Source organism: Pygocentrus nattereri, chromosome 20 (genome assembly GCF_015220715.1).
Source record: "Pygocentrus nattereri isolate fPygNat1 chromosome 20, fPygNat1.pri, whole genome shotgun sequence".
Classification (NCBI taxonomy): Eukaryota; Metazoa; Chordata; class Actinopteri; order Characiformes; family Serrasalmidae; genus Pygocentrus; species Pygocentrus nattereri.
The window spans coordinates 4191154-4216153 of record NC_051230.1 but is presented as its reverse complement, the minus strand read 5'-3'; the positions used below and the strand labels follow the sequence as shown (position 1 = coordinate 4216153).

Here is a 25000-nt window from a genome sequence, read left to right as displayed (position 1 = left end):
GAAATGCAGAAGAGATAGAGAGAGATGCAGAAGAACGAAAGAATGAAAGAAAGAAAGAGAAATGTAGAAGAAAGAGAAATGCATAAGAGATAGAGAGAGAGGGAAATGCAGAAGAAAGAGATGCAGAAGAAAGAGAGAAATGCAGAAGAGATAGAGAGAGATGCAGAAGAACGAAAGAATGAAAGAAAGAAAGAGAAATGTAGAAGAAAGAGAAATGCATAAGAGATAGAGAGAGGGAAATGCAGAAGAAAGAGATGCAGAAGAAAGAGAGAAATGCAGAAGAGATAGAGAGAGATGCAGAAGAACGAAAGAATGAAAGAAAGAAAGAGAAATGCAGAAGAAAAAGAGAGAGAAATGCAGAAGAAAGAAATGCAGAAAAGATGAACTGTGGTTTTGAGCTTGTGGTCAGTTCAGAGGAGTTCACCCTCCATTCGTCAGTCATCCTGAAACTGGATGAGCTCAGCTCTGCAGGACAGCGATTCACTGACCAAAGAACAGGCGGAGAGTCACAGCACAGCCGAGCTCAGCCCTTAACTGCATTTCGTTGCTTTGTACCTGTGACATACGCAATGACAATAAAGTTGAATTCTATTCTATTCTATTCTAAAACGGAACTCAGACCCAAAAACGGCCGTTAGCGTTCACAAACGCATCGTTTACTTCACTGCTGCAGTCGCAGTTCCAATGATATCACGCTGAGTCACAGACACACTATGGACAAAAGTATTGGGACACCTAGACGTTACATCTACAGGAGCTTTTATGAATCCCATTCTAAATCCATAGCCATTAATATGGAGTTGGTCCCCCTTTGCAGCTCTAACAGCTTCCACTCTTCTGGGAAGCTTCCTACAAGATTCCGGAAAGCGTCTGTGGGAATTTGTGCCCATTCATCCAGAAAAGCATTTGTGAGGTCAGACACTGATGTGGGACAAGAGGGTCTTGCTCACAACCTCAATTATAGTTCATCCCAAAGGCATGTGTTGTGGTTGAGGTCAGGGATCTGTGAGGGCCGGTCAAGCTCTTCCACACCAAACTCACCCAGCTGTGCTATTTATCGATGCTGCTTTGTGCGCTGGGCCTCAGTCATGCTGGAACAGAACAGGTTCTGCTCCAAACTGTTCCCACAAAGTCTGAAGCGTGCAATTGTCCAAAATGAGTTGTTATGCTGAAGCATTAAGATTCCCTTCACTGGAACTAAGGGCTCTAGGCCAACCCCTGAAAAACAGCCCCATATCATTATCCCTCCTCCACCAAACTTTACAGGTGGTACATTGCAGTGAGGGAGGTAACGTTCTGCTGGGATTCGCAGCAGACTCGTCCATCAGACTGACAGATACAGAAATGTGATTCATCGCTCCACAGAATGCATTTCCGTTGCTCCACAGTCCAGTGGCGGCGCTTTACACCACTCCTGTCGACGCTTGGCATTGTGCATTTTGATCTTAGGCCTCAGTGCAGCTGCTTGGCCATGGAATCCCATTTCTGGAAGCTCCTGATGCTCAGTTCATTTGCTGATGTTGCTTCCAGAGGCAATTTGGAAATTCCACAAACTGACTTGAGGCAGAGGTGGCATCCCATGACTGTGCCATGCTTAAAGTCACTCAGCTCATCAATGCGACCCTCTAGTGCCAGTGTTTGTCTATGGAGACTGCAATGCTATGATCTTAATTTTAGCCAACTGTTAGTAATGGGTGTGGCTGAAACACTTCGACTCAATAATGAGGGGTGTCCCAATACTTTTGTTGTATAGCGTATTGAAGCAAGCAGCATATTTAAACCACTCTTAGTTGCAGTCTCTGCGGATTACGACGCAGTCCAGACCACACAAAGCTTCATTATCACTCATTTGTCTAATAAAGGCCTGAATTTATGTAAGAGGTCTGAGGATTTCTGGCATTATAACACGTTTCTTATCATTTGGGAGGAAAGTATCCTCGCCTGCCAAACCGCACGAACTGAGTAATCTTAATGATGAAGGCCATGCTCTTCATCAGTCACCACCATGTCAAACAGATATCTCTCTACATGATGATGTAAAATCACCTGCCTCATGACCTCGATGAACCAAACTGTCCAACATTCTGTATTAGTTGAGGAGCTGAAGGATGTAGATATGTGCGCATCACACGTTTATGTGGCTTCAGCATCAAGTCCAGAAAAGAAAGCACCATGTCGTCTTAGGTAGGTAAGGTAGAGTAATATTACAGGCCTTTAGCGCTGTCGCCTCACAGCATGGAGGGTCTGGGTTCGATTCCCCGGACGGGCGACCAGGGTCCTCTCTGTGTGGGGTCTGCATGTTCTCCCTGTGTCTGTGTGGGTTTCCTCCGGGTTCTCCGGTTTCCTCCCACAGTCCAAAGACATGCAGTCAGGCCAATTGGACGTGCTAAATTGCCCCTGGATGTGAGTGACTGTCTGTGTCTGTCTGTCTGCCCTGCGATGGACTGGCGACCTGTCCAGGGTGTATCCTGCCTTTCGCCCGAAGACTGCTGGGATAGGCTCTAGCACCCCCCGCGACCCTGACGGAGAAGCGGCTTAGAAAATGGATGGATGGATGGATGGATGGGCTTCGAACGCTGAGACTGACTAAATGACCAAACCTTTGATAAATTTATTTATCGCATGCAAGCCTGAAATGGGACTTTTGGCATCCAGAAAAACTATAAAAGTCGGTGAGACAGGGATGACACAGATATGGTTACAGCCTTTGCCACAGTCTTTCAGAAAAATTCATTGGTAGGAATCCCATTAGCCGCGAGACTGTCTTGTAGGGGTGGGCGATATGACAAAAATAATAATATTTTTTGTTTGGCAGGATCGCGATAATCAAATCAATTTGTAGCGCTTTTTACAACTGATGTCACAAAGCAGCTTCACAGAAATCCAGTAAAGACAGAGTTTTAACCTGAATGTAAAACCCCCAGGTGAGCAAGCCAGGGGCACCAGTGGCAAGGAGAACCTCCCTCAGAGCTCAGGAAGAAACCTTGGGAGGAACCAAGGCACACAAGGGGGGACCCGTCCTCCTCTGGTCAGACTGCCTACAGAGTTATTATACTACTAATATTAATAGCAGTAGTAGGAATAGCTGGGAGTCCATGAAAACATCACTGTAGTTTTCTGGGCAGCCAGTCCAAGGCAGGTGGCAGCTGGTCTGAAGTGGGTAGCAGGAGAGCTCGACAGTCAGACGTCCTTCAGGGTCCGACCGGACAGGTGGGCGGTCGTTTATTATCACAATTCTTTTTCATGGTGGTTTTTAATACCATTTTGTTACTAAAGTTACTAAACCAGAGATTAGTTCAACCAAACTAATCTCTCCATTTAAAATATTGTACTAAAAGGAAAAAAAGGATAATAGACGATTTTGGCCAAAGTACGTTTTTGAACAGATTTTAATCTGCGTGCAAAAAAAATTAATATTGGTTTTAAAAGGTAAACAACACCACCAATCAGGTCAAGTGTGCTCTGCATAATGGCCAGCATCACTTATTGTTGCAAAACAAAAATGTTTTGAACTTTGTTTCCCATCTTGGCAGGACATTCAGTGCCCATCCGTGGAATGGCAGTGTTGGAAAAGTATGTGGCGCTCGGTAACTCATGCCACGGGTCATCTTCTTTGGAACCCCACGTTTTCCACTGTTTTGATAGGAACCTTATCCTTTGCCAGATAAAATGTTATTGCTTCTGTTACCCCTTTCCATCGTTTACTTGTCTTCTCATATGGATCACCTCTCTCACATGCCTGTGTTTCGCATCAGTGGTGGACGAAGTTCACAAACCATGTACTTGAGTTAAAGCAGAGACACCTAAGGTAAAATATCACTCCAGTAAAAGTAGAAGTTCCTCCCTTTAGACCTCCACTTGAGTAAAAGTACTAAAGTATTTACCTTCAAATGTACTTAAGTATAAAGTAAAAGTACTAAAAGAGTAATTCTGGCTCTGATCTGGTCCTGTTATCATTTTTATAACCAGACTGGCTTCATGAACTCATTTCAGGTGAAAGTCCTCCAGCGTCTCTCTTGGTAAACCAGTCTTTTAATAGAACGTCATTAATTAGTGACGCTGACGTCTATTAAAATGATCAGAAGCACAAAACACTGAAGGTAAACAGTTTCCATCAGGGAGAACCGAGTGGCTCTGAAATCACTTTTTACACACAAGCAAAGTTTCAGTTTCAGATTTATTTACAACTTAGTTCCAAGTTTAAGTTGAATAAAAACTGGCTTTAAACTCAGGATCACAGATGAGCTCCTTTACTATGTTGATCTGTAGGCGTCTGTTCATAAACATAAACCAGCCCAAACTCATTTACTATAAAATGAAATGGTGTTTGTAGAAATTCAGAAAAAAGCCGCGTCAGTCTCGACTGCATATGTGGACATATTTCTATATTGTGCTCTATTTACACAAAGTTAGGTTAGTTCATCATTTATGTTGAACAGACTCTCCCAAAGTTTTACGCTGCTGCGCTGACGTTGAACCGCGTGCTGCACTGGGTCGGTATGACCAACAGGTCAAAACCAGCTCTAAACAAAGTGACCGCTGGGCCCTGATTGGTGCTCTGGCTTTGCGCTTCTTTCGTTTTGACATGTGACGTTTTTATACACACAGAAACCAAAAGGAACGACAGATTTCTCAAAATGTAGGAGGAAAAAGTCGGATATTAGACTCTGAAATGTAGTGGAGTGAAAGGAAAAAGTGGAGAAACTTCAGTACAGATACACCAAAAAGTACTTAAGTACAGAAACTAATTACATTTACTAGTTACTGAGTTACTTTCCACCACTGGTTAGCGTTGTTTGTTTTGGTCTTGCTGTACCGTTAACAGTAGCCTCTGCAGGCTGCAGGGGAGCGGACCTCCTCAGTGCTCGACTGTTTGGGATGTTGTCGCTTTAAACGTGTTGCTGTCTGACAGGAGAACCTTCTCCGTGCAGTCTCTGGAAATCACCATGGTTTGTGTCACGTCAGTTTGGGGAAATCCAAACCAGTTCCCCATCACTGATGTTGACTTTATTGAGGCACTAACTCTTTGCCAGTGTTAAAGTGCCATGATGGTACGCTATGATTGGTTTATCTGCGTGCCTCTAGAGTGGGCATGAAATGGACTAGCAGTGCTTTGACTGAGGGAAAATAAAAACCCATATCGCTTGTATGTGCGTAGAACTGCAGCGGGTATAATGTACATTGTAACACGATCCACCGATCTGCCCGTGATGGCGTGTCGTGGAGACATTCTAATCCTTCATGATCTGATAGTCATACTGCACAGCCCTACTGTCTTGCATCCTTTATCTCTCGCCAACAAGTAAAAGCCAGCCCGAGATTTACTGATCCGGTCTCTTGCTCGGTCACTCTCTCTTTTTCTCTTCCTTCCTCTTATTTCAATGTAATTTAGGGGCAGTCGTGGGCTGGAGGTTTGCGAACCAGCCCTGTGCCTGGAAGGTCGCCTCTTCAATCCCCTGAGCTGACAGCATGTGACTGAGGTGTCCTTACGCAAGATGCCTAACCCCTTCAGTGTGTCAGAAACAGTGTGGTCTCCCAACCACACACTGCAAAGAATAGTGTCTTGTCTAGTATCAAGTGAAATGGTCTTAATTCTAGTCGATCTATCTAATACTTCTTATTTGGAGATGTTTTCCGCTAATTAATCCAGCTTATTTCTAGACATTTTTTACTTGTTTAATTTTATTGAATAAAATTATATCACTATAGCGGCAGATAATTTTGCTGGTTCTGAGCACATTTATCTCACTATACTACACTATTGAGAAATGTGCTTAAAGTTATGTAAAATTACGTTAAGCAGGTAAAAAATGTTTGGAATAAAGTTGATTATCTTGAACCCCGACTCACATGGAGTGTGGTTACATGCACATAATAATCTGATAACTGCAGAAAATCAGATTATGTCAGTAATCTGATCAACATGTTTACATGCTCCCGGGTAAACAGATAATGAGGAACATGATTTCTGCTTTACAACCAATAAACTCGCAGAAGAAGACATGACGTAAACATAACACTCATGACATACATCGCCCAGAAGATGAAGAATACTTAAATATTTTTTCTGCGTCTCGTGGCGACGCTGCTCCCTGCTTATTTCCGGTACCGCGGTCCGTTTTCGCGCATGCGCAGACGGAGAAATCCGAAAGAAATCAGTAAGAGTTCACATGCACTGATTACTGAGCTAAAATCCAGCCTCTTTATCAGATTTCTTAATCAGATTTCTAGATCAGAGTTCAGCGTTTACATGACCATTTGAATAATCAGATAACAAGAGAAATCCGATTATGATCGGGGCAGTTGTGGGCTGGACGTTAGGGAACCAGCCCTGTGACCAGAAGTTTGCTGGTTTGATCCCCTTGGCCGACAGTCCATGACCGAAGTGCCCTTGAGCAAGACACCTAACCCCCAACTGCTCCCTGGGCACCATGGATAGGGCTGCACACTGCTTTGGGCAAGTGTGTTCACTGCCCCCTAGTGTGTGTGTTCACTAGTGTGTGTGTGTGTGTGTGTGTGTATGTGGGTGTTTCACTGCACGGATGGGTTAAATGTGGAGGTCTAATTCCACAGTGTGCAAACACAGAGACAAATGGTTGTTAATTCTCAATTATTAAGTGCATGTTAACGCACTCACTGACTCACTGACGACAGGACAGATGCATGTCGTTAATCTCTGATGTGCCCAGATTACACGGTTACCATGGAAACCGTGGTACCACCAGGCTGAATGAACAGCAGGTCTGAGCAGCGCCTGCAGTTTACAGGCCTTTTTTGTGTCCTCTGACCTGGCTGGCTCAGATCTGTGGGAATGTGTACAGTGTACTGTGCATTTGTTCTGGGTTTGATCAGAAGCTTATTGTTCTCTGGGAACAACTTCTGAGTACGGCCTGTGCAATCCAGCTGAAGGATTCCTAGTGTAATGCGGACTTCTGGCCAAGCCAGGCACTACAAATAACTTGTACTACTTTTATTGCATAACAAGAGCTTTTATCATCTATAGAGAGAAAACTCAACACTAATGACTAACTTATGTTCTGAATGAACCTGATGCACCATCTGTATATTGTTTGCACGTAAAAATGACGTGTCTACAACAGACGCCTGAACAGCTTATTCTGTGGAACTGATGAGAAACAAATACCACTAGGTTGTGTAAACCATGTGTGAAACACTTTCTCTTCATGTTTCGTTTGAAGCTGAGGTTCCCAGCCATCGTGACACGTACCAGTACCAGGCTGTGGATTGATTCTGGGGGAGGCAGTGAGCGGCAGTGAGCACTGCTGAGACACACTATTTTATTATTAACCTAATTAATCTTAATTCAACATATTTTAAACATATAGTCATGTGGAAACATTTCAACACCCCAGTCAAGCTGCATGTTCTTTGGATTTTCTAAGTGAAAAAAGTGAACACATCCTCTACAGCAGACCTGGGCATTGTACGGCCCGCGGGCCACAACCGGCTTTCTGACTATCTCTGACTGGCCCGCTTGAGATTGTTGGAAAATTAGAAGTGAAAAAAGTAACTACGTGTGTAACTACAACACCTATTACTGTAAGGGTTGAGCCTGCGCCGCCTGCCGCCAGCAGAGGGCGTCGGCAGCAAGGCGCCCAGCCCGCGCTACCTGCTGCCGGCAGAGGGCGAGGAGTAAAATATATAAGCTTAAGTGACCCTTATTAGTCCCACAATGGGGAAACTTCACCTCCACATTTAACCCATCCGTGAAGTGAAACACCACATACACTCTAGTGAGCACACACACACTAGGGGGCAGTGAGCACACTTGCCCAGAGCGGTGGGCAGCCCAATCCGCAGCGCCCTGGGAGCATTTGGGGGTTAGGTGTCTTGCTCAAGGACACCTCAGTCCAAAATGTGCCAGAACTTTGGCTCAGGCAAGGTTTACTGCTTCATTTTGTTAAATCCAACGTGGAATCGAAAAACATAACCACATACATTCTGAACGCACCTGAATGATAATACCAGGAGCCATCATGGTCAAATCTTCCTGCAGGGTCAGCTTCAGATTCTCATCGATCTGATCTGAAACACACACACACACACACACACACACACACACACACACACACACACACACACACACACACACAGTTCATTTCAGTGTGCACTCCAGCACATACACAGGAATTATTCCATAACCTGTTATTCAGTGTTTACAAGGAATTATTCAGTCTCTTCTACTAAACTAATGTGTAGGTTCTGTAGTTATGAGAATGAAGAAATTAAGTCTGGACCCACATAACAACCCTTACAGTGTAAGGGGTACATTGTTCTGTCTGTGCTATACTCACAGTTTATTCTAAACTTGGCACAAGAACTACCAGCAACAGACTTCCACTGAGCACTGAAACAACACTGATTCCTCAATTTTTCAATTTGTCTTGTCTTACCAAACAGGCCTATGTAGACCTCCTGAAGTGTGTGCACACTGCAGAACTGGTTCAGCTCATGGTGCACTTTGTTGAAGATCAGAGCCTTGTCGTAATCCACCGTGAAGTTCCTCACAATGCCATACACTGTGGGCGAGGATTTGATTAATGAGAAAAGAATGGCAAAAGACCAAGAGCCTACAAAGCACCCCCCCCCCCCCCCACCCACCCACTGACAGCTTGAAAACTCTGAGTACAGTAATCACTGCTCTTACATAAAAAAATCTAACAGAACACAAGTTACTTACCAGCAGAGGGTACGAGGTAGTTCACCACCTCTATTCGGTCAAAGAAGATCATCACACCACCACTGAAAAAGAGACAGAACTCATAAATAAACAGGAAACAATGAGAGGAATTATCAGAAAACCAGACAGCCAGACAGCCAGACAGCCAGCCAGCCAGCCAGCCAGACAGCCAGACAGCCAGCCAGACAGCCAGCCAGACAGCCTGACAAACAGCCTGACAAACCACCACCACTGAAAAAGAGACAGAACTCATAAATAAACAGGAAACAATGAGAGGAATTATCAGAAAACCAGTCAGCCAGACAAACAGCCAGACAAACAGCCAGACAAACAGCCAGACAAACCACCACCACTGAAAAAGAGACAGAACTCATAAATAAACAGGAAACAATAAGGGGAATTATCAGAAGACCAGCCAGCCTGACAGACAGCCTGACAGACAGCCTGACAGACAGCCTGACAGACAGCCTGACAGACAGCCTGACAGACAGCCTGACAGACAGCCTGACAGACAGCCTGACAGACCACCACCACTGAAAAAGAGACAGAACTCATAAATAAACAGGAAACAATAAGGGGAATTATCAGAAGACCAGCCAGCCAGACAGACAGCCAGACAGACAGACAGCCAGACAGACAGCCAGACCACCACTGAAAAAGAGACAGAACTCATAAATAAACAGGAAACAATGAGGGGAATTATCAGAAAATCAGACAGACAAATCAGGTGGATAGACAGACATAAACAGAAACAGAGAGAGAGAGAGAGAGAGAGAGAGAGAGAGAGAGACATGGATAGACAGACAATCAGACAGATAGATAAACAGACAAATCAGATAGACAGAGACAGACATAAACAGACAGATAGACAGGCAGACAATCAGACAGACTGACAGATAGACAAACAGATGATAGATAGATAAACAAAACAGACAGTCAGATAATCACAGATAGACAGGCAGACAACCAGACAGACCGACAGATAGACAAACAGATGATAGACAGATAAACAAAACAGACAGTCAGATAATCAGACAGATAGACAGGCAGACAATCAGACAGACCGACAGATAGACAAACAGATGATAGACAGATAAAACAGACAGACAGATAATCAGACAGATAGACGGACATGGATGGATGGACGGATGGATAGATTGTGTTAGATTAGCAAGACATAATTGCACAAATAATAAACAGACGTAGGTTAAAGTTTGAGAGAGCAGGAATAAAAGTGTCTCTTTGCATGTTTACATGGCGTGTAAGACAGATCTGCTGTATATTGTACCGTATTTTTTCAGCTGTTTTACATCATTGATGTGAGAATCTGATTGAGCATTAGTGAGCAAAGTTTTGCGGTGAAGTCCCTGCACTTACTTAAACAATAAGCCTTGGTATGTTATGTAATAAGCCTGGGATTTTAAAGGGTTGAGCAATGGGGCGGTGGGGGGGGTTGACTTTTCCACAGACTGCATAAATCAGTTCAAGAAAACGGAGCAACACAGGCAGCGGGCCAGTAACGATGAGGTGAGGTGAGGGGATGAGTGAGTTTCGGTCTGGTGCACAAGTGGATAAATGGACAGCGACTTGTCTTACCTGGTGCCACAAGGGACATTTTTGACTTCATCTGTCTGCAGGGTTGTCTGTAAAATCGGATAAAAACAGAAATGAAGTGCATGTGTGAGGATTTGGGTTTGGATCATAAAAGTAAACAAACAAACAAACAAACAACCTGTAAAAAAAAAAAAACCAAATCAGTAATAATTTACAGTAACAGGCCCAGTACAGTAATAGTTTAGACATTAATAAAAGGCACCACTTGGATTATTAAATCCTTTACTTAGTGACAAATACAAATAATCAATAATTACTTACTGCAGAGAGCTAATTATTAATTATAAGTCATTTATTTATTGTATAAAAAACTAATAATTATGAATGAGACTGTTTTAAAAGACTAACCAGTTATTCATTATTTTGCAACTTAGTGATGCAGAAACTTTTCCTTAAAGCTTAATTAATCCTTAGTAAGTGGTTAATATATACACTATTAATAAGATATTAATAATTTCATTCTGCATTACTGCTACTATACTGAGAGCTGATTAGTTAGCATTCCTGCTACTGAGTGCTGATTGGTTAGCATTCCTGCTACTGAGAGCTGATTGGTTATCGTTCCTGTTACTGAGAGCTGATTGGTTATCATTACTGCTACTGAGTGCTGATTGGTTATCATTACTGCTACTGAGTGCTGATTGGTTATCGTTCCTGTTACTGAGAGCTGATTGGTTATCATTACTGCTACTGAGTGCTGATTGGTTATCATTACTGCTACTGAGTGCTGATTGGTTATCATTACTGCTACTGAGTGCTGATTGATTGTCATTCCTGCTACTGAGTGCTGATTGGTTGGCATTATTTCTACTGAGTGCTGATTGGTTGGTGAAATGATCGGCTCATTGGTTTAGTGAAGCGGTCTGATCTCACTCTGTTACTGTTAGAATGTTCTATAGCTCAAAAACAGTGCAGTTCCCTGTATAAACATTATTGCGCATTCACAAACTATGGTTTTGCACAGAAGCGCCATAAGAACCTATTCATTTTGGACCTGCTGATGAGCGCCCTCTAGCATCTGAAGGCCCTGTGGGTTCCTGACTACTGTGATGAGTTTAGACCACTCACACGTGATCTAAGCTGCTTAACGTCTTGAGTCACTGGGTGTAAGGCTGCCATCAGGGAAAATCAGGGAACGCCTTTCAGGACAAAGGGGTGAGCTTATCAGTATTTTTAAGTCATAGATAATCGGGGCAAACATCTGGCATATAATAAATCCATCTCAATGCCTCTGTCTAGTCAAAGACAGCCTTGTACGGTGTCAGCCACTCATATTACAATCCTGCACACCTGCTGATTCCATTACAATCCAATGAAGACATGGCTGAGGCCCCAAAGCACACGGCAACATAATACACTGCATTCCTGAAGTTATGGAGTCCCCCTGTGTAGCTTAGAGTTTTCCCTGCTTTAAAGTCAGCCTGACATCAAGCGGATCCTAACAAATTTGAGGTCATCACAAACTTCACGTGATAGCGCATAAAACAAGACAATAAGGCAAAGAGAGATTCTAGCACACGTGGAGATTTTCAACAAGGAATAAGAGCTCAGACTTCCCAATCTTCCCCGTGATCACATGAGACAAACCGGACTGGACCTATTTGTGCTCTCAGTTGCAAACTGAGGATAAATACTGGGTCGAGAAACACATGCGCTCAGTAATCCAATCATAGTTGGATTTCTGCAGTTATCCGATTATTCAAACAGTCGTGTAAACGGCACACTCTGATCTAGATGATCTGATGAGTCTGGATTGTAGACTTAGACTTAGACAGACTTTGTCATTCAAATTAACACCGTACAGCGCGCTTAAGAACGAAATTTTGTTGCCTTGGCTCAGAGTAGATCGGTAGGCTATCCGATATCGTATATATCATATATTGGGGCAGTCGTGGGCTGGAGGTTAGGGAACTGGCCCTGTGACCGGAAGGTTGCCGGTTCGATCCCCAGGGCCGACAGTCCATGACTGAGGTGACTTGAGCAAGACACCTAACCCCCAACTGCTCCCCGGGCGCCATGGATAGGGCTGCCCACCGCTCCGGGCAAGTGTGCTCACTGCCCCCTAGTGTGTGTGTTCACTAGTGTGTATGTGTTAAATGCGGAGGTGGAATTTCCCTGGTTGTGGGATCAAAAAAGTATCACTTACTTACTTACTGCAAGTAATACAATGTAGTGCATATGTAAACATATGTATGTCGACAGAAAAATCTTTTTTAAATAGGTACATGAGTATATTGCACGTGAGGTCCCATGTATGAGGTAATGAATATTTCTCAGTGCACGTGAGCTCTTACTCGGATTTCTCTCGCATTTCTCAGTCTGCGCGTGTGCAAGAACAGACAGCAGTACTGGAAATAAGCGAGCTGCATCGCTGCAAGACGCAGCAAAACGGTGCCGAAATAAAGGATTTAAATATTCTTCATCTTCTAGATGATGCATGTCTGTTTTTTCCGTAATGTGATGCAATGCAATGCAAAAGTTTTACATTGTTTACTGCACATCGTCTTCTGTGAGTTTATCGGCTGGTTGCAAAGCAGGAATCTGATTACTGTCTGACTGGTGTAGAGCTGGAGTTTCCCCATAATCCGATTACTCAAGTGCATGTAAACGTGTTGATCAGATTACAGATAAAATCAGTTTTTCTGCAGTTATCAGATTATTAAGTGCATGTAAACGCACTGACTGATATCACAGCGAGAGCTGGAAAAATATTTCGCCACTAACTAAGCTGAGTTGAGTGCCTTGAGTGCTTTGATGTCTGGATCCAAACATTATAGTAATCAGAACTTGGTGAACTATTTTCCAACACTAATGAACTACAGCAAATGGCCCATATATCTGGGTCTCTTTCCTTGGAACTTCTACTTCTCTCGATTTAAGACGAGAACTTTTTGAGGAGCATAAAAAAATAACAGAATGAATTCCATCACTGAAGCATCACAGATTAATGTGGTGTAACTTTCTCACCTGTACAGACTTGAAGGTGGTGATAAATGGCAGCATCAGGTGGAACCCTGGACCGCTGGTGGTTGTCAGCAGAGCTCCGCCCCTGAAAAACAGAGGAATCGTTTGCTCCATTTTCCCCTTTAACCTACATATAGTCGATCAGTCAAGACATGTTTGGTTGACAGTTTCACAATACATCCAGATACGAGTGGATCAGACGCAGCAGTGCTGCTGGAGTTTTTAAACACTGTCCACTCACTGTCCACTCTATTATACACTCCTACCTTGTCGGTCCACCTTGTAGATGTAAAGTCAGAGACGACAGCTCATCTGCTGCTGCACAGTTTGTGTTGGTCATCCTCTAGTCCTTCATCAGTGGTCACAGGACGCTGCTGGCTGGATATTTTTGGTTGGTGGACTATTCTCAGTCCAGCAGTGACACTGCTGTGTCTGATCCACTCGGACCAGCGCAACACACACTAACACACCACCACTAAACTAAACACGCACTAAACAGGCTGTAAGAAGCTTTACAGACCGGCTGGAACAAAACAACATTAATACTGATCTGGACAAACTGACCAAACTGAGCTGAACCTGATATTGGCTCAGTTTTATGGCTCAGTCTGATTTGGTCCGACTCTGAAGATCAGACACGTCTGGCGAATGGTGTTGGGTTCATTTCTGGCCGATTCCAGGTTGTTTAGGTTCTTCTGTCACAGCTGCGACTGAAAAGCTGCTCAGTGGTGACGACAGTTTGGGAATTTAGTGCAAGGAGCTGGAGAACGAACTGCCGGCTGAGCAGCGAGTGGGCGGAGCTCGTTACTCTGACGTAGCAGCGAGCTGCTCGTTAAGGAGCTCTAATTAGGAGGAAGGAACTGAACATTAAAACATATTAAAGCCGCGTTCACGGCCAGTTTATTCATTTCTTACTGTATTTATTTACCTGCTGTATTAAAGCAGTAGAGACACTCGAGGAGGGAGTTATCACCAATAACATCACGGCTGTGATGATCTACGGCCACCAGGTCACAGCCAGGATGTTATTTCATAATAACACACTCCCTCTCGGGTTCTCTTGCTTAAGTAAACTGTTACCTGGTAACTGGTCATTCTTTTTCGTCCTCTGTGGTGGAAACGAGTCCACAAAGGATATTTCAAAAACCGTATAAGCTACAGTGCTAAAACCTGGTGCGCCATGTAGAGACACCCTGGCCTTTCCAGTGATCCATCATTTGCAGGGGTGTCATTTGCAAATTGCTGCCATCTCAGCAAACATATTTTATGGGAGCGAGAGATATTAAAAATAAAAATAAAAATGTAAAAAATATTTATGATGCTTCTAAAGCCTGTAGTTGATATGCTTTACGGAGCAAAATGCTTTTTTAGCTCATTTTTTAAAGTAATTTCATTAACATCCATTAAAGTTTCCATAATATCCATCTAACAGTATCTTTTTCTGAGGTCACCTATGGTGGACATGGGAACTTGGAATCCTGAAATCCAGTTTGGGTTAGAAGCAACAACGAGTAAGTGTCGGACTAAAATACATTATTGTTATGAAATTACTGTATTTTTCTTCATTTTTTGTCCCTTTGGTATTTTAAGTTAAACTCTTACTGCTAAACAGAGAACGGGAAGAAGTGTTTGCAGGCATTTACGCTCGGAATCGGAGTTTTATGTTGCCTCTTAAAACTCCTCGGTACCACCGGTGGGTCCAAAACGCACTCGGTCATGTTCTTCATAACGTTCATATTCCATAAGCTCCATTCAGAAGCTGGGCGTCGTGTGAGGCTGTAGCTCTTCTCTCCAGTCTAATAGACGGTGATGTCATTTTAAACCCTTATAATAAAAGAAGCTGAACTTTGTTTTTCTACTGAAAGTCGACCCGTTTTTCCCCAAATCTGGGCTCTAAACTATAAACAGACGGCGTCTCTTCAGTGATCTGCTCTGGAAACATCACTTATAGAAAACAACACAAAGAGCGGCGGAGATTTTTGGCTCTCAGCAGTGAATTGTAAGCATGTAGTGACATATGGAGATCATAAAACACATGTTCTGTTAATTTGAGGGGCTTTTACAAAAAAAATGAATAAATAAATAAAAATGTACATTTATTTCATGCAGTTACTGAATAATTTGCTTTACAATTTGGTCATGTAAACTCAGATGGACCAACCAAGATATACCCTGGGAATAAGAGGTTAATCTCATTATTTATTAGAAAATCTCCTTTTGCACTGTTGTACATTTTAAAATGACAACATGAAAAATATTCTTTCGTCTCCATTTGCGATTCATCCCACTCACCCCTGAACAGTTCTCTGCTAAATGACACCCAAAGCCGAACTGACTGGACACCCTGGACTTTGAGTGGCACACTGATCACAAGGTTTTTGAATTTGTTGCTGATGTTAAAAATCTATCGAGAGAACTGAGACTGATTATTAAGTCCATCATGTTTCTCCCCCAAGAGCCACAGCGCCATCTGCTGGACAGAGTCATTAATATCATTGCACTGGATTAACTGTATTTGGCAGTGCATTAGTTAAAAGTCCAGCTGTTTCTCAGCTTTTTCCAGGTTGGTGGATTAAAAAACCACTATGCATTTAGTGAACGAGTCCAATAATACAATCCATTAAACTTTTAAAATGTTACCCACCACATCTGCGCCGGTTTTATTAAGGCTGAAATATTAATCGGCAAGATTCTCATAATTCGTGGCCTCAATATATTAATTTGTGGTCTAACCATAGTAAAATGTGGCTTCAGTACAGTAATTTGTGTCCTCAATATATTAATTTGTGTCCTCAATATAATAATTTGTGATCTAAACATAGTAAATTTGACTTCAATGCAGTAATTTGTGTCCTCAATATAATAATTTGTGTCCTCAATATATTAATTTGTGATCTAAACATAGTAAAATGTGGCTTCAATATAGTAATTTGTGTCCTCAATATATTACCTCAATATAATAATTTGTGTCCTCAATATATTAATTTATGGTCTCAGTATATTAATTTGTGGTCTAAACACAGTAATTTATGGCTTCAATACAGTAATTTGTGTCCTCAAAATATTAATTTGTGTCCTCAATATAATAATTTGTGTCCTCAATATATTATTACCTCAATATATTAATTTGTGTCCTCAATATATTAATTTGTGTCCTCAATATATTGTGTTATACACATAGTAAAGAGCTGTTTCTCAGCATTTTCCATGTTGGTGGATTAAAAAAAACACTATGCCTTTGGTGAACGAGTTCAATAATACAATCCCTTGAACTGTCAACACCACACTGGTGCCAATTTTATTAAGGCTGAAAGATTCATCGCTATTACATCGACTGTATATGCTTTATTAATATCAGGAGATGCCGGTTTTGTTCCAATAATCTTTAACATGCCCTTGCCCACTTCCATTAGGTTACATCAGTGTCCACTCATGGCCGAAGGGGACAAAAGAGCAGATTATTCAAACAGGACACACTCGTCCTCGGCTATGTTATATTTATAATAACATTTATGAATAATTATTTGTCTGGCTGTAAAGTTTGTGTAGTGGTTGTGCAGGGAGATTCAAAAAGATTTCGAGGCGGCATATTTTTACAATGGTGAGGCGCTTAGGAACCAATCACAATCCAATTGATTAGTTAACGTTAGCTGCCGTCACGGATTTAAAAAGGTGAAATAATAATAATAAAGCGTGAGAAACTGAGAGTTAAGAAGTGTCACAGCGCCCCCCTTATGTTTATCAGAGCATCACCGCTCTCAGTTTCAGTCTCCATTTCCCGGATGCTTCAGCGAGCTAATGTTACTCCTCTTAACGAACAGACCCACGTTCAGCTCCGTCTCCTCATTACTCACCACCATCACTGTAATATTTCATCATCAACATTAACACACAAAGGTAATAAGAGGGACGGTGGAGATCGAGTCTGCAGCATCTGGGGCTTTTAACATTTTTACAAAGCACCGTTTACAGTGTAGATAAATGGAGCGTCATTATGCCAGTTACAGTGAACTGAGCTACACAAAACAATAGAACCAGACGGTTAGAGAGAAGTTAAGACACTGTTGGGGTTCATCTTAAAGTTAGGACAGTATTTAGGAGGTTTAGTCTACTTAGGATGTTCCTCTAACACTGTTTTCTTATCTGGAGTTAATGACGAGGTTATGAAGTTAGGAGCTGTTGTTCTGTCACAGATTCTGTCCCAAATTCAGTCGTGACTGAAGTCGTCATGGTGACTAAGTTTTGAGTTAGGACGTTTCTGTAATACAGGCCTGTGAAATCTTGAAAATTCTGAACAGTGAGCTGGTCTAACTAGACATCCTGACCTGTAGTAAACACCAGTGTGTCCTTCTTCAATCTTGTGAACGGAAGAAAACAGAGCTGCTCCTCCTATGGCCAAAATCACTGAGGCTACCGCACCCAGCGTCATCCTGAAACACAAAAATAACCAAAAGGGCAGAAAAAACAGATTAAATATAAATATAATTTATAGGACAGTACATTAACGTGCTATTAAAAACTCTGCATAATTAAAAAGTTGGAAGAGTCACAGTGGTAGTGATAGGAACCAAACGTCCACCTCTAAAAGCTCCCTCACAGAAAAGGGAAGAGGGGTTATGAGGCAAAATAGTCCCTAAAGAAAACTAATTTTTTCAGAGTTTCCACTATTTCACCATCAACAGTCCATATAAAACTCATGCAGGTGCACTGGTGGTTCTAGATAGTGAATAAAATGTCTATGTCTGTGTTGTAGTCATGGCGACCCCTGGTTCCCATCACCACCACTGTAAAGACGTCTGAACCATTTCACACCAAGCCGCTCTGAAACTCTCTGTTTACAGTGGAGCGACTGAATGATGCAGAGATTTTGAAAAATTGGTACCGTGCCCTTTAAACACACCGAGTGAATTTAAAGATAGGTCTATATAAATATGCTATTTATTTATTCGTTTATTTATTATTAATGTCGTTATCTTTGAAAGGCTCTGCATAGTTTGTTACAGCTCACTTTTATCAGTTTTTAGAATTTGCCTTTTATAAGAACTCAAATGATCTCATTAACTGTCCAAAAATCAGCAAACTATTTCATTACTAACATAATAGACAGTGACGGTCCTAAATACTATAAGATAGAATTAAATACAACACCAATACAGCAGAACCACCACCCAGAGGATTTCATAATCCCAACCCAGACAGCAAATGTGAGAGCAATCAAGACCTCTCTCTGCACTGCCTTGCCTACTTGCTCCATGTTTTGATTAATATATTATGGTCATTATTATACACACACTACATTTCCAAAAGTATTCGCTCGTCTGGCTTCACACTCATATGAACTTGAGTGACATCCCGTTCTTAATCCATAGGGCTTAATATGATGGCGGCCCACCCTTTGCAGCTATAACAGCTTCAACTCTTCTGGAAAGCTTTCCACAAGGGTTAGGAGTGTTTATGGGAATTTTTGACCGTTCTTCCAGAAGCGCGTTTGTGAGGTCAGACACTGATGTTGGACGAGAAGGCCTGGCTCACAGTCTCCGCTCTAATTCATCCCAAAGGTGTTCTATGGGGTTGAGGTCAGGACTCTGTGCAGGCCAGTCAAGTTCTTCCACACCAAACTGGCTCATCCACGTCTTTATGGACCTGCTTTGTGCACTGGTGCTCAGTCATGTTGGAACAGGAAGGGGCCGTCCCCAAACTGTTCCCACAAAGTTGGGAGCATGAAATTGTCCAAAATCTCTTGGAGCTGAAGCTTTAAGAGTTCCTTTCACTGGAACTAAGGGGCCGAGCCCAACTCCGGAAAAACACCCCCACACCATGATCCCCCCTCCACCAAACTTTACACTCGGCACAATGCAGTCAGACAAGTACCGTCTCCTGGCAACCGCCAAACCCAGACTCGTCCATCGGATTTCCAGACGGAGAAGCGTGATTGGTCACTCCAGAGAACACGTCTCCACTGCTCTAGAGTCCAGTGGCGGCGCTTTACACCACTGCATTCCACGCTTTGCATTGCGCTTGGTGATGTAAGACTTGGATGCAGCTGCTCGGCCATGGAAACCCATTCCATGAAGCTCTCCACGCTGTTCTTGAGCTGATCTGAAGGCCACATGAAGTTTGGAGGTCTGTAGTGATTGACTCTGCAGAAAGTCGGTGACCCCTGCTGGTTTGGGTGGGTTTGGTGGTTTGGGTGGGTTTTGGGGGGGTTTTGGTGATCTGTGGTGAAATCTTATCTACAGAGCCTGCGTTTCACTTTATTAGATATAACGACAACAATAAACTTCCTCTTGTTTCCTCACCTGATGTTCACTCAAGTGGCGTGCCGTGTCGTGACCTGGCTGGAGGCTAAGAGGATTAGCAGGAAACCAACGCCATATGGCCTGAAGGTGAAACTCTTATTTGGACACATGGGGCTGTAAACGACTCTGTATTTGGTTGTAAACATCTGTGAGCAGCAGTCATGTGGAAAAGGAGGACCTACCCGGCCCAACCGGCTGCCTGGATGAGCTGTACAGCACAGCAGCCGCAGTGACGATGCAGTGGAACAGAAGGCCGACGTTCGGTGACAGACTTCAGTTACTGAGCTGCATTCGCCTCTTGGCTGCGGTGGAAAATGAAGGTACTTTGGACTTTGGACTCCACTAAACACGTCTTAGGTGATCGACTATGTTTGGGGTAATGGTGAAATAGTGAATAGCCTTTGAAAGGCAAACCCCACCCAGAGATCAAAGGCTCATCTGTGATCTTCACCATATTCCAGAACTACAGGGGGAGCAGTGTGTGCCATAAGAGGGGGTCTTTTGGTTTTTTTTTGCTTGTTTGGTGGAAGTCCTCTCCAAAATCACCTCTCAGGAAATCACATGTTCTGCACCAGGTTCCAAATACAAAACTACAGAGGCCCTAAAACTACAGAGGCCCTGAACTACAGAACCCCTGAAACTACAGAGGCCCTAAACTACAGAGGCCCTGAACTACAGAGCCCCTGAAACTACAGAGGCCCTAAACTACAGAGGCCCTGAACTACAGAGGCCCTAAACTACAGAGCCCCTGAACTACAGAGCCCCTGAAACTACAGAGGTCCTGAACTACAGAGGCCCTAAACTACAGAGCCCCTGAAGGGACAGTGATTATTTTTAATAAACAATAATAAAATATAATAATTACTATATTCGGGCCACTGAAAACTGTGTTGAGGCCACAAATCACTATACTGAGGCCACAAGTTAACTGATAACCTGTGGCATCAAAATGTTCTAATTTGTGGTCTCAGTCTAGTAATTTGTGGTATATCCATCCATCCGTCCATCCATCCGTCCATCCATCCATAGTGAATTATTTACTATTAACAATTAATAAATATTAATTTGTGGCCTCAATATATTAATCTGTGGTCTCAGTGTAGTAATTTGTGGCGTTAATATAATAATTCGCTGCCCCAATATATTAATTTGTGGCCACGCCTTATAAAATAAACGATCTCGGTGTCGCCTCACGGGCTCCGCACACAACACCTGAAACTATGAAACTATCTTTGGCCGCGAAGACGCGCGCGGTTTCTCTCATTTAACGACTTTAAAGCGCGAGAACGCGGGCCGGGGGTTTTACAGACCGCACAAACGCCGCTTTCTGGTGTTTTGTGTAAAATGTTGTTGTTCATTTTGTTAAACCGGCCGAGTTTCATCCACAGCCGCGGCTCGCCTGCGCCGGCCGGCCGGCTAAGCCTGAGAAACGCCTCGCAGCCGAACACAAGCCCGCCTGACACACTAACAGCCCTCGTCCTGCGGTGTTCCTCACATTAAACCCCACAGAGCGGCTGAGCGACGCCGCTAAACCCGAAAACAGTCGGGCCGCATCGGCGGAGCTCAATAAAACACCGCCGCCGTCAGCGGGACCGGATGCCACCTTAACTACTAGTGCTGTGTACTGCTAACTTGGCTAAGCTAAACCGCGCTGACACTTCTCCCGGTCGCGTTAACCGTATTTACGCTCTGTACCGTTAAAGCGGCCGTTCTTCAGTCCCTAATGACCCCAGCAGCTGATTCGAGTTGGAAAAGGGTAAGAAAAGGCGTCGTACCTGTCAACGGGCTCTCGGTTAATCCCTCCAGGAAGGCGGCGGTGGATTCTGTAAGAGTAGGTTATCTCGCTGCCATTGCGAAGGATCTGTGGCACCGTGACGCACTCATGCGTCCTCCGTCACTCTGCTGTGCGTGTCGTGGCCGGCAGATGGCGCCAAAGTCGAAATTATTATTGCTATTGTGCAAGTCTGTAAATTGGATTTCTTTAAGGGGGACGTTTCTATTGGTCCGCTCATCATGAAACGTCCAGACAATGTAAAGAAATGACGTTTAAGATGCTTAGCTTAGGCTTGAGGGTATATTTTGGTTGGTCCATTTGACCAAATCGTAAGGCATATTATTCAGTAACTGCGTGAAATTAATGAAGATTGGTTTATTGATTGATTGATTGATTGATTGTGAAAGATGAACAGAACATGTGTTTTATGATCTCCACATGTCACTACATGCTTACAATTTACTGCTGAAAGCCAAAAATCTGCGCCGCTCTTTGTGTTGTTTTCTAAAAGTGATGTTTCCAGAGCAGATCACTGAAGAGACGCCGTCTGTTTATAGTTTAGAGCCCAGATTTGGGGAAAAACGGGTCGACTTTCAGTAGAAAAACAAACATCTGGTCTCCAAACCAAACATCAATGCAGGACGCACTACTGTCCTGTAAACCTTCCCTTTCACTCTTGCTGCTGTCCTTCTGTCACACATATTTGTGATCCGCATGATAGTTCTGGCACAAGTTTTACGCCGGATGCCCTTCCTGGCGCAACCCTCACCATTTATCCGGGCTTGGACCGGCACCAGAAGTACACAGAGTACACCCCTAATGGCTGGTTTCAGCTTCTTTTATTATAAGGGTTTAAAATGACATCACCGTCTGTTAGACTGGTGAGAAGAGCTACAGCCTCACACGACGCCCAGCTTCTGAATGGAGCTTATGGAATATGAACGTTATGAAGAACATGATGAAGTGAGTTTTGGACCCACCGGTGGTCTCGAGGAGCTGAAGAGGTTAAACTAGAAGCTTTCACTGTTTGCGCTAAATGACCGTATAAATCTCTAAACTCTGTTTTGGCCGAAGATGTGATGTAAATAATGTAGAAATGTTGTGGTGCGTTAGTTTTCGGCTCCGTGTTCTCCAGCGTTTACTGTGCTTGGGCCGGGGGGTCTAGAACCCACCCTGGGTGTGTGTGTGTGTGTGTGTGAAAGACTTTGCTTATGAGTGCCGTGGCTGTGACCGTGATAATAACAGGATCCTCATATGTTTCATATGAAACTGCTCCGTTATCTTCATCACTGCTCTCCAGTCCCGCTGCAGCAGCTTCAGCAGCTGTAAACTCCGCCGGCCGTTTCACACGAGTCTCCGATGATCAACAGAGGCTGCTCATCAGGTTTCCACATTGAGTGTGTTTATATGAGTATAATCGGATTTCTGCAGTTATCTAAACAGCATAATCTGATTTTTAGAGCGGAGTGACGTCTAGAACTCTGATAGAGGCTGGATTTGAGCTCAGTAGTCAGATTTCTAAGTGAGCTCTGACTCTGATTTCTTTCGGGTTTCTCAGTCTGAGCATGTGTGAAAACAGACGGCGGTACCGGAAATAAGCGAGCGTCACTCAGCGTTTTGCTGCGCCTCACGACGACGCTGCTCGATTATTAAGTTAAATTACTGAACTGGGAAAATCTGCTTTTAGTCACAGCACCAGCTGGAATTCACTACAGGAAGCACTAGAACTCGGCTCACTGGTGTCACTTAGTCACCTTAAACTTTTAATATCAAACCACCTTCAGACAGCCTGGACCTGTTTTACTTTTATCTTATTTATTCTAACTTTTAGTTCTTCTCTGAGTTCGTTACTTTCTAACTTATTTTAATTAGTTTATTATTATTTTATTAATCTTTTATCTTCTTCTGATCTTAATCTCTTATCAATTAAACCTCGAGTTTTATTTTTAGTATTATTTTTTAACTATTTTTATCTTTTTTTTTCATTATTTTTAAATTTACTTTTAATTTAACATGATTAAATATAGTTATTATTTTCTTTGTCATGTCAATCCCACTTTTTGTAAAGGCTCGGCTACATTGAAAATGAGGGTTGCCCTCAATGTACTTCTAAGTCAAAATAAAGGTTGATTGATTGATTGATTGATTATTTCCGGTACCGCCGTCTGTTTTCACACATGCTCAGAATGAGAAACCCAAAAAGAAATCAGAGTCAGAGCTCACAGCACTGAGACTCCAGCCTCTTTATCAGAGGCTCTTTATCAGTTCTAACTGCAGATAGTTCTGTATGACAGTCATGCCCGAATCAAGTTAGCAGCCCCTCGGCACAAAGGCTTGGTGGACCCCCGGCTACCGTTTTTTTTTCATGAGGGCTTAGCAGCACCGCGACGGCAGCATCCCCGCGGTGTTGGGGGCGTCACCACTATGAAGGCATATTTATTTCCAATCGAAACAACACAGTAGCCAGATTATTTAGATATTAATGAGACGGAAAAAACAATTAAAATTTCCTCATAAATCTTTTGGTAAGCAAAAATTTACCCCAGCGAAAAGACTCAAAAAGGCAGCCAACCTATCCATCCCAGGCTAAAGCATACTGCCACAGCTAGCATGGCTGTTTTTAAAATGTATTTATATCTTACCTTTGATGACTTTATGAGCAGGATTAGGCAGCTCTCACATCCACTACACTGCAGAAAATGCTGTCTTGACAGGTGAAATTATCTTAAATGTAATACTAAATTATCTTTAGCTCTAACATTTCCAATTTTAAGCTTGTGGTGAGATTATAATACGATATTACGTATTATAAGATGTAATACGATATACATTGGTATAGTGTAGTGGGTAACACCTCTACCGTCTACACTGTAGACTGGGGTTCAATGCCCCGCCTGGGCAGCACCCTACACTATACCAATAAGAGTCCTTGGGCAAGACTCCCAACACCACCTTGGCCTCCCTGTGTAAAATGATCAAATTGTAAGTCGCTCTGGATAAGAGCGTCAGCCAAATGCCGTAAATGTAAATGATATTTAAATATCTCGACATTTTTACATCTTTTAAGTGATGTATTAAGTAAACATTTTTACTGTGTTGGCAGATCATTTGGCTTGTTTCTAGCGCATTTCTTACCACTAGGAAAATGATCTGCCAATAGAGTAAGAAAATGTGACTTACTGAAATGACCTAAACAAATAAAGGATGTCGAGAACAGCAGTCAACAGTACAGCAGTCTCAAAATCAGAAATAGTAGATTTATCGGCTAAATTTTAAATAATTTCACTTGACAAGGCAAAAAAATTTGCAGGGTACCAAGAAGGACGATGTAACTGTTTCTGAGGTGGTATTAAAATTTTTTTGTTTTCCTTTGGAAATGGGTCTCACTTTTTCAGATGCCCCAGCCACATTTTTTAAATATATGGAGCTTCATTTTCAAAATTCATTTAAAGGAATGCTGGTTCAGCGGCGCTAATAAAGTTCCCAAATTACCGTTAAAATTTTCTCATGTGGACACCCAAGCGCAGCGGTCAGAGCTTCAGGCGGCTCTTTTACTGTCCTGTTGCGGCTCCACAGCAGAATTAGGTTTGTAGGTAACCATAAAATAATCCTCCTTTACAGTAAAATAAAGCTCTGCTGATCGTTCCA

The 25000-nt window shown here is 42.8% G+C and overlaps 1 protein-coding gene across 3 annotated transcripts in view; it reads right to left on the bottom strand.

Annotated features, from left to right (window-relative positions):
• The window catches only part of erlin2 (ER lipid raft associated 2), a 42096-nt gene extending 20640 nt beyond the window's left edge, over positions 1 to 21456 (bottom strand). The window contains exons 1-7 of one of the 3 annotated variants that reach the window (XM_017723869.2): positions 21354 to 21456; positions 17605 to 17709; positions 13283 to 13364; positions 10298 to 10344; positions 8702 to 8763; positions 8415 to 8540; positions 7973 to 8046 (exon numbers count right to left, since the gene is read on the bottom strand). In XM_017723869.2, the coding sequence (XP_017579358.1) occupies positions 7973 to 8046; positions 8415 to 8540; positions 8702 to 8763; positions 10298 to 10344; positions 13283 to 13364; positions 17605 to 17708 (495 nt within the window). In that variant the 5' untranslated portion in view covers position 17709; positions 21354 to 21456. Of the gene's footprint in view, positions 1 to 7972; positions 8047 to 8414; positions 8541 to 8701; positions 8764 to 10297; positions 10345 to 13282; positions 13365 to 17604; positions 17710 to 19578; positions 19691 to 19760; positions 20238 to 21353 lie in introns of those variants that run through there. The other 2 variants (XM_017723870.2, XM_037531290.1) reach the window with 2 other exon arrangements.
• Positions 21457 to 25000: the final 3544 nt, after the last annotated feature.